The sequence below is a fragment of the Cibotium barometz genome, chromosome 65 (assembly GCF_041138505.1).
Source record: "Cibotium barometz isolate CiBa-2024 chromosome 65, ASM4113850v1, whole genome shotgun sequence".
Classification (NCBI taxonomy): Eukaryota; Viridiplantae; Streptophyta; class Polypodiopsida; order Cyatheales; family Cibotiaceae; genus Cibotium; species Cibotium barometz.
In genome coordinates, this window is record NC_141110.1 from 23540609 (window position 1) to 23555193 (window position 14585).

Here is a 14585-nt window from a genome sequence, read left to right on the forward strand (position 1 = left end):
GTACCGACTGTGTACAGCCTCTATCACCTCCCCAACTAATCGGCTATTTTGATCTTTAAATTTAATAAAACAATTTCTATATGAGTTTGATACTACCCCACGCATGTACTCCATTACCTCCCTCCCCCTCGCATCCATCACTATCCCGCCCCTATCCGTCACATCATAGCAAACCACTCTCTCCATCTCTCTCATCTCCTCCTCTTCCGAACTGTCTCCTCTAACTCTTCTCCCTCTATCTCCTCTCTCACCCCGTGCCCTACTACCTCCCCCACCTCCCCCACCTCCCCCACCAAAGCACCCGCCGCATCCTCCACTCCCACTCTTCCTACTGCTGCGGGTGGAGTCACGACTGGGGGATTGTCTACGTGACGTGGCTGTGAGCCCTGACGTGACGGTGGCTCTGAGGGAGCACGTGATGGTGGCTGTGAGGGTGTACGTGAGTGTGTCTGGGACGAGGTATGTCTCCTCGGTGGACGTGGAAGAGGAGAAGCTGCATGCCGTCTCGTCGGACTCGGAGGAATAGACGGCACTGGAGTGCCCTGGATACTCGCGGTAGGGGTATAGACACCAGGCAGGGAAGGAGGGGGATGGGCATACATATACTCTGTAAGCTCAACCGGACCAGGTTGGCGCCCAAAGTGATTCATCATCTCCATCAACCAATTGCTGTACGCAAATGGATCGGATGAAGAACCTGGAATATCCATAAAGAACCTGCAACAAACATCATCATGTACATCATGGGCTGTCTCTTGACTCACACATTGTCATTACACAAGTCAATTGCCTGCAAACCATGAAATCTGAAACGCTGCAGTTTTCTGTCTGCAGAAACGCGTGTATACACCCGTCAAAAAACGCGTGTATACACCCGGCCAAAAACGCGTGTATATGCGCGTGAAAAAACTCTGCAGACAGGTTACACGCGCTTCTACACGCGTTTGTACACGCGACCTGCGAAAAAATTTTCTCGAAAAGACCGACCCCCCGACAAAGACAGAATGTCCTTATAAAAGGACCAGCCATTGTCGCCCCTGTCAGGATGCAGCAACCCAATCGTGTGCAAAAAGACAAACCCAAAGAGCAAAGAGCAAAGTAAACGAATCTGACAAAAGAGACAAGGCACAGGACAAAGTGACTCACCTCTGAAAAAGTGAGTCCTCTCTGCTCCTTCTCTGCTCCCTCCTTCTCCCATGTGTGTGCTCCTTTCTCTGCTCCCTCCTTGCTGTTGGAAGAGGCGAAAACAGGCAAAAACGCATGCACTGTTGATTTCTAAGTTCAAAATCTATATTTGGGGAAGGCGGGCTATTTTTAGTTTAAATATGCCGCCGCGTTTATGTTCGCATTTACGAACGCAGGTATATTCGCGTGTATAGGATTTTAGCTGCGTTTATACACGCGTTTTGCAGAAATTAGCCGCGTGAATACACGCGTTTTTTAGGAAGTAGCCGCGTTTATACACGCAAGTTTTAGGAGATAGCCGCGTGAATACACGCGATATTGTGCTTTCATTAAAAATATATAATGAGTTTGTGTTTTCTGGTTTGTACACAGGATGTCATCAACCTCTTCAAGCAGTTCTGGGGAAGATGAGACAATGCGTCATCGTAATCGCGATGTGTGGTTGGGACAACGGATCAAATGTATGTGCAATCGATGTCAAGGATGCATTGTACGAGCACGTCGAATTACCTTGAATCACATCTCCATGTATGGAGAATGGAATCAAACAGGTTTAGAGGTGAGTAGATGTAAATTGATGGTATTCAAATGACTCATGGTATCCAAATTAAATTAATAGAGTTGTAACATATAATTTGATAAATTGAAGCAGGATGCAGTACCACACCCTAACATGGTACCCTACGCGCGACGAGAGCACGTAAAGCGTCGACGAGATGATGCTGGAGCTTCGGGATCTATTGTCAGAGATGAGTGGGAAAGGGACGACAATAGCCCTGCACCCCACGAAGTTGTGGAAGAGGAGGTGCTTGATGATATGGTGCGGAATCTTTTTAAGGATGATCCCAAAGGTATGGACGACGATGATATGGAACAAGAGCATCTTTATAAAGCTTCATCGACACCGGTGTTTGAAGGGTGCACATTCTCAGTTTTACGTGCTTCCCTTGAACTACTTAATATACAAACAGTTTATGGATGGAGCAATGCAAGTCTTGACGCATTGTTGAAGTAAGCATTCTAACTTATAAATTTGAATTAGTGGTTTAAGGTTTAGGATTTAAGACTAATTATAATTGATGATATTGGATGCAGGCTATTGTCAAACATGCTTCCAAAGGAAAATAGACTACCCACCTCAAGAGACATAGCGAGGCGCTATGTGACATCTCTTGGAGGACTGGATTATGATAAAATACATGCATGCGTCAATGATTGCATTCTCTTTCGTGGGACGCATAAGGAGGCTCTGACATGTCCCACTTGTGGTGAAGCAAGGTACAGAACAGATATGAAGAGTTTTGATGTACCTCGTAAAGTCTTGCGACACTTTCCTATAATTCCTCGCATCAAACACATGTTCAAGTGCAAATCCATAGCAGAGCTCATGTCATGGCATTCCTCACATCGATCGGATGATGGCATGTGGAGAATTCCCGCAGACACTCCTGCTTGGAAGCATATTGAAGATGAGTGGCCCAGCTTTAAAACAGAGCCCAGAAACTTGAGACTTGGCCTGGGTATGGATGGAGTGAATCCATTTGGTTTCAAAAGCACCGCATACAGCGTGTGGCCAGTTGTGCTGGTGAATTACAACCTTCCACCATCAATGGCGATCAAGAAGGGACATCTTATGTTATCCCTTCTAATTCCAGGGAAACATAAAGTCAAGCATATGGATGTTTATCTTGAACCACTGATTGATGAGTTGGAGGAACTATGGAGAGGTGTTGCGGTGGTGGACATTAGTAGGCCTCCCTCCTCTCGACACTTCGACTTAAAAGCAGTGTTGATGTGGACAATGCATGACTTTCCAGGATACAGCGATTGTTCTGGTAAGAATTCTAATTACCTCCCTACTCTATTACTATTGGCTATATATATTAATTAGACGGTTTGACTTTATTATTCTAACTTTTATTTATATTTTAACAGGTTTGAAAACATCGGGTAAACATGCATGTCCTGTTTGTGGTCCTTCGTTAGTACATGAGTATGCTGATGGTTTGTGTAAGACTATATTCGATAATCATCATCGATTTCTCCCCTCAGATCATCCTAAATATATTGCTAGTAAGAGTAACATTCCTCCACAAACACTTCGTGCAAAAGATTGGAAGCGTATTTGGGAGTCTACAACTATTCTTCCTCCAGATGGCATGAACAGGTATAGTGATGTTTTTTCAATCTTGTTTTGTGTAGTCTCTAATTGGATTAAAGGTCACATAGAGCAATCCCTTGTGCAGGTACTCCATTTTTTTTCGGCTGCCATATTGGACCCATCTTAAGATCAACCATCTTCTTGATCCCATGCACATCTTCAAGAATGTGGGATCTGGTATTTGGGAACATATTACTGGTAAACGAGACAATGTTAGCGTACGTGAGGACTTGCGGGTCGCAGGACGTATGCGTCAAGCTTGGCCACGAGAGGTGGGTGGGCACGTTCGTCTTCCGCCTGCACCATGGATTATATCAAAGAAAGAGGAGAAGCAGGTAAAGCAGGCCATCACCACTTTGCGTACTCCCACTGGATGCATGAGATCATTGAAGGGAGCCTTTACAACCACTAAGAAAAGAGGCGTTGAGCAACTATATGGGTTGAAGTCCCACGATTGGCACAAGATGCTTCAAGTAAGTGTTTTCCAAGTCTTGTACGTACGTTGAAATTAAATTTTGTAATGCCATAAACCATAAATGTGCTCTTATGTGCGCAGTTCATACTACCTACTAGCATCGACCATTGTGCGAATAAGAGTTTGAAAAAATGTATTTATAAGATGGGCGAGCTTGTGAGGTATGTAAAACCCATACTCAGATCACCCTTCATTATACCTTGCAAAATGAACGTGCATGAGGTATAACGTACTATTTATTTATTTTTCAGATATGTTAGTTCCAAAGCAATTGATCTAGCCACGTTGGATGATGCGCGTGTTATGGCAGTGGAGGTGGTTTGTTTGGTAGAGGAGACTTTTCCGCGAACCATTCTCACAAGTCAACTACATCTCATTGTGCATTTAGTGGACGAAATTGCTTTATGTGGTACTGTGCATGCACGTTGGATGTTCTTTCTAGAGCGCTTCATGAAGACCTTAAAAGACTTTGTGAGGCAAAGTGCAAGGCCTGAAGGAAGCATGGCCGAGGGTTGGTTGATACAAGAGTCTCTTGTATATATTTCAGAATTTCTTGGTCAGGTGGACAGCTCTTTGCCACGACTATGGAGCAATGAAGAGGACTTGAGGATGACCTCTATTGTGCCTCAAGGAAAAGGACAGAGTAAAGTAATTGACAGAACATTGATTGATGATCTCAATTTCACTTGTATCCTTAATAGTGATGTGATGAGCAGATGGGTTACAAGATATGAGGATGCAAAGACAAAAAGGCAAGCAGAAAGAGCTCTCTTTCGGAGGCAACATGGCTCTCGGAAGGTGTACCCTAAGCATCTAGCAACACTTCCGAATGATATCCATGTTGATTGGTTGCATGAGGAAATGGAGAGAGCAGAGAGTGACGAGGGGCTGCATATCACGGCGGAAGAATGGGAGTATGCACGAGGATGCATGTCAAAGGTACATAGAACTAATGTTTTGCATTAGTTGTAAGCGATTTGCTTTTAATATTTATTCACATTGCTTACACAATATTAATATTGCTTCTATTTTGGTCCAGTGCACTATGTTCAATGCTATATGGTGTGAAGGCAAGCATTTTCGAACACAAAGAATTGATGAAAAGAGAAATACACAAGATTGCGGTGTCATTAGTAGCTTTGAGGGAGCTAATGGAAAAATGGATGATTATTGTGGCATAATCCAAGACATATTTAGGCTTGACTTTCGTCGCTTCTTTGTGTATGTTTTGGATGTCAAATGGCAAATGAACGTGGTGGAAAAAGGGCCTGATGCAACGATAAAACGCCATGCAAGTGGATATGTAACTATTGACTCTACAAAGTTCTGGCAAACAAAGAAAGATAGGCTCGTATTGCCACAACAATGTGAGCAGGTATGCATTTTTTTACTAATGTGTTTCATGTACATATATATCTAAGCTCGCGTACCCCTTGACTTTTGATATGCTAATTAATTACTGTACTGTGTGTATTTGAGTAGGTTATCTATCTACCAATGGTGCATGACATCAAATGGTGGTACGTCATCCCTATTGCACCACGTTCCAAAGTGATGTATAATACATTCACCAATATGGAGCATATGGAGGATGTAACAAGCCGCAATGAAGATGACGTCGAACATGCCATTGAAGATGTTGTGATCGATGATCAAGAAATAAGAGATGATCGTGATAATGAGGATGAGCATGCCATTTCTCATGATCATGAGAATGACCCTACCATTGAGGATGATGGTGATGTTGATGAGGATGATCAGGACATCGATACCATTATCAATGGAGTACAGAATATCGATAGTGGAATAAATTTAATCGTAGCCTTACCAATTGATCAAATGGATATTGATGTTGATCGTTTGACAAGGATGGATCTTATTGAAGATGAGATCGAACCCTAACCAATCCGTCACTGTATGCTCTAAATTGATGACATTTCTATCATCTCATATGCATGATTTATTTTTGAATATATTTCATTGTTGTAAATGCATGTAGTGAGATTGTGTAATGATGTATACTGTAATGTACTATGAGATGGTTTAAGGAAAATAGTTTTTAATTTTGTTAAGGAATTCAGTTTTTTTTCAGTTTTTCTCTGCCATGCGTGTATTAATCCGTGTACAGTGGCGTGTATTTATCCGTGTATAATAGCGAGTATTACCCCGTAAATATTATCGTGTATTTATGCGTGTATTACTGCGTGTATATAAATGCGTTTATACACGCGTTGATAAATGCAAATATACACGCGAACTTAAATGCTAAAATACACGCGCCCGATTCTATTCAAATACAAGCGCGACCATACACGCGTTCGTAATTTATCGCGTGTATGAAACGCGTGTATGGCAGCATTGTCTTGTAGTGCAAGGCTTACCCCTTATGAATTTTGGAATGTCACGAAGCCCCGTGTGGCTAATTTGCATGTTTTTGGTTATCTTTCTTATGGCCTTATACCTGAGAAACAACACAATAAGCTAGATGATAAGGCAATAAAATGTACATTTATGGGATATAGCTTAGAAAGCAAAGGGTATATCTGGCCATAAGGCGAATTTTGGTGATTAAAGATGTTGTTGTCTTGGTTAAGAACTCAATTCAGCTCATGCTTTTATGCAAAAAAAACTACAAAATGTATGCTCATAGGGCATCTTTAATACACTCCTTTCTTTGTATAGACTCTACCACCTAACCATAAGGCAAATTTTAGTGAGTAGAGATGTTGTCTTTATTGAGAACTCAATTTCTGCCATGTTTTTATGCAAAAAAACAACAAAATGTAGGCCCACAAGACATCTTTTACACATTCCTATATTTGTAAAATGTCGGACACCCATATGTGGAGCCAATGAATGCTTAGTAAAGCACTACATATCAACCCATATACCAACTGAAAATCAACTCAAATTTTATCTCACAAATCAGCCTATGGTGAGGCAATTACATGGATGATTTAATGGATGAGGAAAGGATAGCCATTCAAGCATCCAAGTGTATGTCAAAATGGCTAGTGTGCAAAGATTAATGAAGGGTAAATTAGCTGCTCCCTAGCAAGACATGTACAGGTACTCATCATGTATCTTATTTTTTTGTGGATCATGCTCTCATTGCTAGTATATGCAATGTGAGGAGGAACCTATTTCCTTTGAGAAAGGAAAAATTATCATTGGACGCAAGCCATACAAGATGAGTGTTGCTCAATCCTCAAAATTGCAAGGATTTTGTGAAAGACTTTTTTTAAACTTATTTGATTTGAGCATCATGGAATGCATGCCATGTAGGATGAGCGCTACTCAATCCTCAAAAACTAAAAGGATTTTGTGAAACTTTTTAAATTTTTTGATTGGAGTATCTACATCATTTCTTAATATAACTACTCTAAAAATTCCAATGACTAACTTACGTACCATATTTTAACTATAAACAAGAATCCACACACCCAAGCATTCTAGTTTAAGATATAAATCCTTTTTTCTTCGGTAGGAAGGAGATGGTTTATATTTATGGGTGATGCATTTCTTTGTATAGTGTGCATTTCACATGACGTAACACTCAACATACTTTTATATTGCATTATGGAGAAAAGTGACATAGACTTTAACGTTCTCTCTTCATTAATACTAGTACTCAACCCGCGCATTGTTGCGGTATGTAAAAGTCATTAAGAAACAAAACTTAGGAATGGAAGCGGGAATGCCATGATGGAGGCTTGCTTACTGCTGGGTATCAGATCTCTTGGGAAAAATCTTGTTTCTTGTGTGAGGATTAAAGATGGGAGTTTTTATATAAAATATTGAATGAGGTGAAAACAGAGTAGATAGTAGTTTCTCTAGCTTTGGTGTATGACAGATTTAGAATAGTTAATATAAATAAATATTATTGGTCCCAAAAAAAAAATCATGATGTTTTTCTTCTCTCCTCTCCTTGTGCCTTGGTTGTCCATGGTTAAATTGTAATAGATATTTAATTATATATATATATATATATTTAGCACAAAAAAATATTTATATATTGTGATTCATATTATTTCACGAGTGGCGTACCCTAGCGTAATCTCATGGGAATTATGATCGCGTGTAGAGAAAGCTTCCCGAACACGCTTTTTTCAGAAAGGGTGACATCACCAAAAATATGGCATGCGGATCGAGAAATATCCAGAAAGGGCTACTTATGGCTTTTGGCATGAAGAAGAGGAATACACATACAATCGAAGAAGAGAATGAGAGTGCGAGTGTGTGTGAGTGCGAGTTTTTCATGAGAGTGAGAGTGTGAGTGAGATAGCTCGGGGGTGGTCGGGTGGTTCGAGCTATTTCCTCGAAAGAGTGCTTTATATGAGATTGTTGTAAGATTTCTTGATTATATACAGAATTGTTCACTTTCTGCCTTTAAAAAATTGTGCAAATTCTATTTTCTTGAATTTTATTGTGATTATTGAGTAGAAGCCTCACATTGGATGCAAGCCATACAGAATGAGTGTTACTCAATCCTCAAAAATTACAAGGATTTTGTCAGACTTTTGAAAAAAAATATTTGATTTGAGCATCATTGAAATGAATGCCATGTAGGATAAGTGCTACACAATCCTCAAAAACTGCAAGGATTTTGTGAGAGACTTTTTGAATTTTTTGATTGGAGCATCTACATCGTTTCTTAATGTAACTGCTCTAAAAAATACAACGACTAACTTATGTACCATATTTTAACTATAAACAAGAATCCACACACCCAAGCGAATCCTTTTTTCTTAAGTAGAGATGAGATGGTTTATGTTTATGGGTAATGCATTTCTTTGTATAGTGTGCATTTCACATGACGTAACACTCGGCATGCTTTTATTTATTGTATTATGGAGAAAATATGGAGAAAAGTGACATAGACTTTAACTTTAACATTCTCTCTTCATTAATACTAGTAGTCAACCCATGCATTGCCGCGATATGCGGAAGACATTGAGAGACAAAACTCAAGAATGGAAGCCGGAATACAAAGGGTGAAATCGAATGGATTTTTTCCTCTTATTTTTTAGAAATCCAAGATTTGTTTCTTCTCTCCTCTCCTTCTGCCCATGGTTAAATTGTAATAGATATTTAATTATATATATATATATATTGCCTAGCACAGGCAATAGGCATACACATAGCTAGGGTATGGTTAACATTGCCTTATTGATGCAAGCAAGCGCGATATGATTAAACCATTGTCAGTCCACTATATTACTTGGGTCCTGATTTGGGGATTGTGATTGTGAGAACCATGTCTTTGCAGGATGCCTGGATAGCCTCAGGGCGTGCCTCTGGCGAGAGCTGGATTCTACGCGTGGTTTTGCCGATGCTGAGGATCAAGGTCTGGTCGTCCTCCAGCTGCACTTTGGCATCTTCCACGCGAAATCCTGCACAACGATACCCAATATCGCTTTAATGTATAGTGAGACAAACATCATACAAGTCACTTTTTTTTCTTTTTCTTTGCAATTATTATTATTGGGAAAGAAGAAGAAGAAGCGTGACACTACAGCAGCACCTGTGAGGTTTACAGTGAAAACTAAGGCTTCAACCGTCTCCTCTTGATCTACATGCAACTGGGTCTCGTTGTGACACTGTGCCGGGCGCCCTTCTGTAGGAATAGGGCGATACTGGGCTTGCATTTCATGAGGCATGGCCACTAGACGACCTCACAAATTTACACACTGCAATGGAGGGCGCGCGGATGCTTCGAGCCCGTGATTGCACTTCACGACGGTAGACGGTGTGGTAATTGGAGCGAGCATGAGATTGCACTTCACAATGGCGTGCTTCTTTATATAGCAGCTGCAAGCGGCCAACTGCACAGTACGGCCACAGATTCGTAAAGCAGCGACTTGTCAATGACATGACGATGATGATGATGGGCATAAAAACGTGGTCTTGTAATTGCCTTTTGGCCACCAAGCTCCAGCACTCATCAACCTCGCTGTACACCACCACCCAGGTTAACCACCCCACACGCACTCAACAATATATTCCTTCAGAGTGATCTGTAGTTAGATATCGGGGTGGTTGCCAGCGTGGAGGTTTTTTCCAGCCACGCTGGCGTGGCCACGCTGGCAGCTACCACCCGCCGCTGCTTTGAATGCGGAAGCAAACTCACCAGGGCCCAGCACCTGCGACCATCCTCAACGCCGAGTATATTCATGCGCGGATACTGAGTTCCCAGCGGAGTCGCTTTCCAAGCGACAACCTCCTCCGACTGGTGTTGCCACCGGACGGTCTGGAGCGAAGAACTCTGGGACGCTATCGAGAACAACCTAGAAGGCGCCGCTGTCTCTCGAAGGGCACCCGGTGACCTGCATAGTGGGCGATTTCTTTCTGCGCTGGACCCGCAGCCTGGCGCTCAAAGCGCACCTCCCGGAGTTCGTCTTTTGGCCGCAATGCGCTTCCGTCTTCTCCATATACTCCCGTACAGACGCCATCATTTCATCTGGCTACGACCCTTTCGAGGCCAATTCTGGTACGTATTTGGGTTATGCCCCATGCTTGCCTTTCCTGCATATCATATTGCTACCATGAAGCACAGCTAGACGGTGATCTACAAGACTACAGAGTGTATATACACGCAGATGAGCAGTGTATGTATACCTCTGCATAAGCAGTAGGCTGAGAGGCTGTCGCTGGCGTCCTTCCTCAATCCTTGTAACGAGACCGTGGTGGCACCATTGCCGGAGCTTGTAGGGGGCAATGGTGAAGGGCCGCTTTCTGCACCTTGGCTAGATTTTCACTTGTCTTGAAGACATGGAACCGGCAAGATCCTCATTGTCTTGAAGACACGAAACCCTGGGCTGCTTTGAGGTACGGCAGACCACCAAGGGGAGGGCGTTTGAAGAGGGCTAACCCCATGCTCTCTGCAGCAAGCATCTCCAGCGCAAGCAAACACAGACCTCGCACATTTGCGAGCCGTCAACAAAGGAAGCCCTAGAGCAGCATTCGATTTTTTGCACTTGTATGATGAGAACATTACATTGTAGATATTGTACTTAAGATCATTAACAGCTTGTTTAGCTTATACCTTTAATGTCTTGTGCTTTGATGTCTTTAGTCGATAATTCTGAAGGTGGTGGTTTTGTGCAGAAGAGCAGGAACTGCGAGACATTTTAGCTCATTTAGCAACAATCGATGGGCACCCCTGTTCCCACGCATGGTCTTTTTGATGTCTCCGGAATACAATGGAGACTGGTACACAATGAAAGGTCGAAGTACAAAGTGCAAAGAGAAGCTCGTATTCCATGGGATCATGTAGGCGAGTTTGTGAACAGAGAAGCACAAAATCCTGACTTCCCTACAACGTTTACGAGGTACTCCCACCATCATCGCACACCAGGCTCGCTAGTACGGCCATTCAAGGATTCATGGCTTGAGAGCACCATGTAAGTGTTTATTTTCCATTACCTTATTTAAATGATTAGCATGCAAGGCTTTAGACTTATACCCAATTATCATTGCCAATAGATATTGGTGTGCTTTTGGGACACGTTGTGCTTCCAAACGTGTATGCCATGTGCATGAACAATCGGGTGGAAAAGATGTAGAGTGCAAGAGTAATGTGCATGAAAATGAGCTTGACGATGGGGAGTTACATGGTTGTCCTACCATCAATGAAGACAGCGTAAAAGCCTCCACCAAATTAAATGCCAATTTGATCAAGAAAGAGACTAAGCCAAGGCGGCCACCCAAGGCAGCAGGACAGCGCATTCGAGGGTGTCAATGCCACTTCATGGTGAATCGTCTATACTTGGATCCTAGCATCGCAGTTATATCTTATATTAATCCTTTTCACACAAATAAAGAAGATATCATCTGCCATGGGGAGCCTTGTAGGAATGAGGGAAACACCCTTCTTCTCCTCTCTCCATGGATTTCATTGGAAAAAAAAGTTTGGGTTTCTAACTTGTTGTTCAAGGGCTTTACTCCACAACAAGTTTTCGATGCACACATTCAAAGTTTGCATATACGACAAAGCAAAGAGCCCAAATGTCCAATGGTGAGGGATGACTACTTATTGCTCCAAGATATACTCAATATTGAAAGGAAACATGCTATGGAGACATATCAACTACATGATGATGATGCAGAGAGTACAAGGCGATGGTGTACACAAAATGCAGATATGATATTTGTTTACCAGGAGCAAAATCTTCAAGTACAGAAGGAATTCTTTTTAGGGATCCAAACCCCATGGCAAAGAGAGATTTGTGACAAGTTCGGAAATGGAAATTTGTTGGCTATGGACTCCACATTTGGAACGAACAAGTACAAGGTATGCTTCAATTCTTGTCTGTTTTCTGCCGTGTTCAAGTCAAGGTACTTGTACTTACTATACCTAAAATGATGTAGTTCCATTTGTATACAATTCTCGTATTTGACACACATCGCAATGGCATCCCAATTGCGTGGGTTCTTGCCTCAAGTGCCACCTTTGAGGCTGTGCGATATTGGTTGACAAAGTTTCGAGATCGCATGCTTGATTACCATAAATCGTGGCAGCCAAATGCTTTCATGGTGGATGATGCGGAGAGGGAAATTGATGCACTGAGGTAATTTTCCTAACATAATGCATGGTGCTTGGACAATGCTTTATGACCATTGCTTGGATTTGTACCCTCAATACTTGGATTTGTACTCTCAGGGTCGTTTTCAATTTGCCGGTGTACTTGTGCTTATGGCATGTACGTAGGTGTTGGCTAAAACACCTCATTCGAAAGGTGAAAGATTGGCCAACACGTGCGGCCATGTTTCGGATGCTTGGTAACATCATGAATATGCGGGGAGGGTCCTCGTCTTCATATGAGCTCACCAAGGATGAAGCTAGGGAAATGATATGCAAGTTCAAGGAAGATTTTCAAAGTGAGAAGGAGTTCCTCCACTACTTTGAAATGCAGTGGCAGCCTAAAATAGGTGACTATGATCTATTTTTCTTGCTTCAATGTGTTCCCAATGTGTTATGTTCTCTTATGGTCATATATGCTTACAAGTCTTCATCATGTTAGACATGTGGGTGCGTGCGACAAGGACATTGCCACATTCCAATCAAGACACGAATGGTGCAATCGAGGCGTACCATGGAGTTTTGAAGTACAGATTTCTAGGATCTTCTAAGAAAATGGTGGGGCGTCGAGTGGATTGGCTTCTTTACAAGCTAACCACAGCTTGTGTACCTCATTATTGGTACATACAAGTTGTGAAGGAAGGGGGATTTAAGAGAAACAATGCCATTGAGAAGGTAGTGGAGAGCTCGCATGAACGAGCTCTCAAAATTCCAGATGATTATGTGTCATTCATTGGTAGCAACATGAAGGCAGATGCTTATGTTCGAAGCCTCTCCAATCCAAACCAAGTGTACACCGTCTACAACTCAGATTGTCAATGGGCATGTTGTACATGCCATTGGTCCGAGCTTGGCAACATATGCAAGCATCAAATCAAGGTGATGCTCATGGCCGGTGTTCAGGAGCAAGGTATGGTGTCACATTGTGTGAGCATGTATGAAGATAGTGCCTTGGAGATGGTCCCGAGGAGACTACTTGAGATTAAGCCTGATGACCTCAACATCGGAGTGCCACTTGAGGATGATGCGAGCTTGGAGGAAGGGCACAATTGTGAGGATGCATCTTCAAAGTCTACACAGAGGTCAAGCTTGAATCATTTACATGACACTTTCCAACAACTTGTGGATTTTGTGCAGGATGATGCCGAGCTTATTCATGAGGCTACCACTAGCATGAAGAAGACACTTGGGCAACTACATACATTGAAAGCACAAAGAGAGGAGGGCATTGAGCTTGCAAAGTCTTTTGTACGAACTAGAGATGGCTTTGGGAATAGCTTGAAGAGAGCAAAGTCTTTCATTGAGAAAGGGATCAACAGGAAGAAGCGCAAAACAATGGATGACAATCAAGTTGGCACCTCCTTCATTGCTACAGTTAAGGGTAGACGCCCCTCCATGCAAGCCAAATTGGATGCACGTGCAGTTAAAGAGTCGATGCAAGCAACAATCGAGCTAGATGGCAATGACGCCCAGATTACATGATGGCATCTATATGTATGAATGTATAACCATTGTATCATGAAGCCCATATTACATGAAGGTGGATTTTCAAATCTATATTGGCTCTCTATTGTGATTTACAAATTGTTGTTCTAAGGTTTGGTAATGTACAATGTAGGCTCTCTCTATCTCCCATGTCTACGTTCTGAAAATTGAAAACCGATCTGAAGCATAAAACTGAAAACTGAAAATGTCAAAATGTCATCAAAAAAGTAGGGTCTTCAAAATGTCATCCAAAACGTAAACCCCATGGCAAAAAGTACATAATGTCATCATAATGTCAAAATGCCATAAATGGAGATAGGCAGCCCTTAAGCGCATGTGTTCTTCCCTAGAATAGGCTCCACAAAAGCGGCGTCGTTCAAAATCCAAGCCTTCATTCACATGAGGTTGTGAATTTCAATATAAGTAAATTTGAATTTCAAAATAAGTAAATTTGAATTTCTCCTTTAATTATAGTAATCAAAATGGTGGTGTATGGAGGCATTGAATATCAAAATGGTGGTATGTTATACAAGTGACTCCTCTATCAAATGGTGGTATTTATGAAAATGGTTTGATGCACTAGATATAACATTTCTTATAAGGTTAAAGGTTTAGTTCTCTTCTTGGCATCCTCTTGGAGGGTAGATGTAGGCTTGGTTAAGTGGCGTTGCATCAATGATAAGGCTTAGGTCTTCAAT

At 42.0% G+C, this 14585-nt stretch overlaps 2 protein-coding genes across 3 annotated transcripts; one reads left to right on the forward strand and one right to left on the reverse strand.

The window, feature by feature from the left end:
* Positions 1-8816: 8816 nt before the first annotated feature.
* On the reverse strand, positions 8817-9607 carry LOC147603075 (17.5 kDa class I heat shock protein-like). The gene is made up of 2 exons (XM_086797030.1): positions 9346-9607; positions 8817-9214 (listed from the first exon to the last, which is right to left on the reverse strand). Exons 1-2 carry the CDS (start codon positions 9479-9481, stop codon positions 9039-9041), a joined length of 312 nt encoding a protein of 103 aa, XP_086653156.1. The 5' UTR covers positions 9482-9607; the 3' UTR covers positions 8817-9038.
* Positions 9608-10538: 931 nt separating this feature from the next.
* LOC147603076 (uncharacterized) lies at positions 10539-13957 on the forward strand. Of its 2 annotated transcripts, none has more exons than XM_086797377.1 (5): positions 10539-11224; positions 11307-12114; positions 12192-12391; positions 12484-12752; positions 12845-13957. In XM_086797377.1, the coding sequence occupies exons 1-5, from the start codon at positions 10974-10976 to the stop codon at positions 13882-13884; spliced, it is 2568 nt and encodes an 855-aa protein (XP_086653503.1). In that variant the 5' UTR covers positions 10539-10973; the 3' UTR covers positions 13885-13957. The 2 variants fall into 2 exon arrangements, with proteins under 2 accessions (XP_086653503.1, XP_086653504.1); XM_086797378.1 differs by lacking the exon at positions 10539-11224 and having other exon boundaries at positions 11701-11838; positions 11930-12114.
* The last annotated feature ends 628 nt before the right edge of the window (positions 13958-14585 follow it).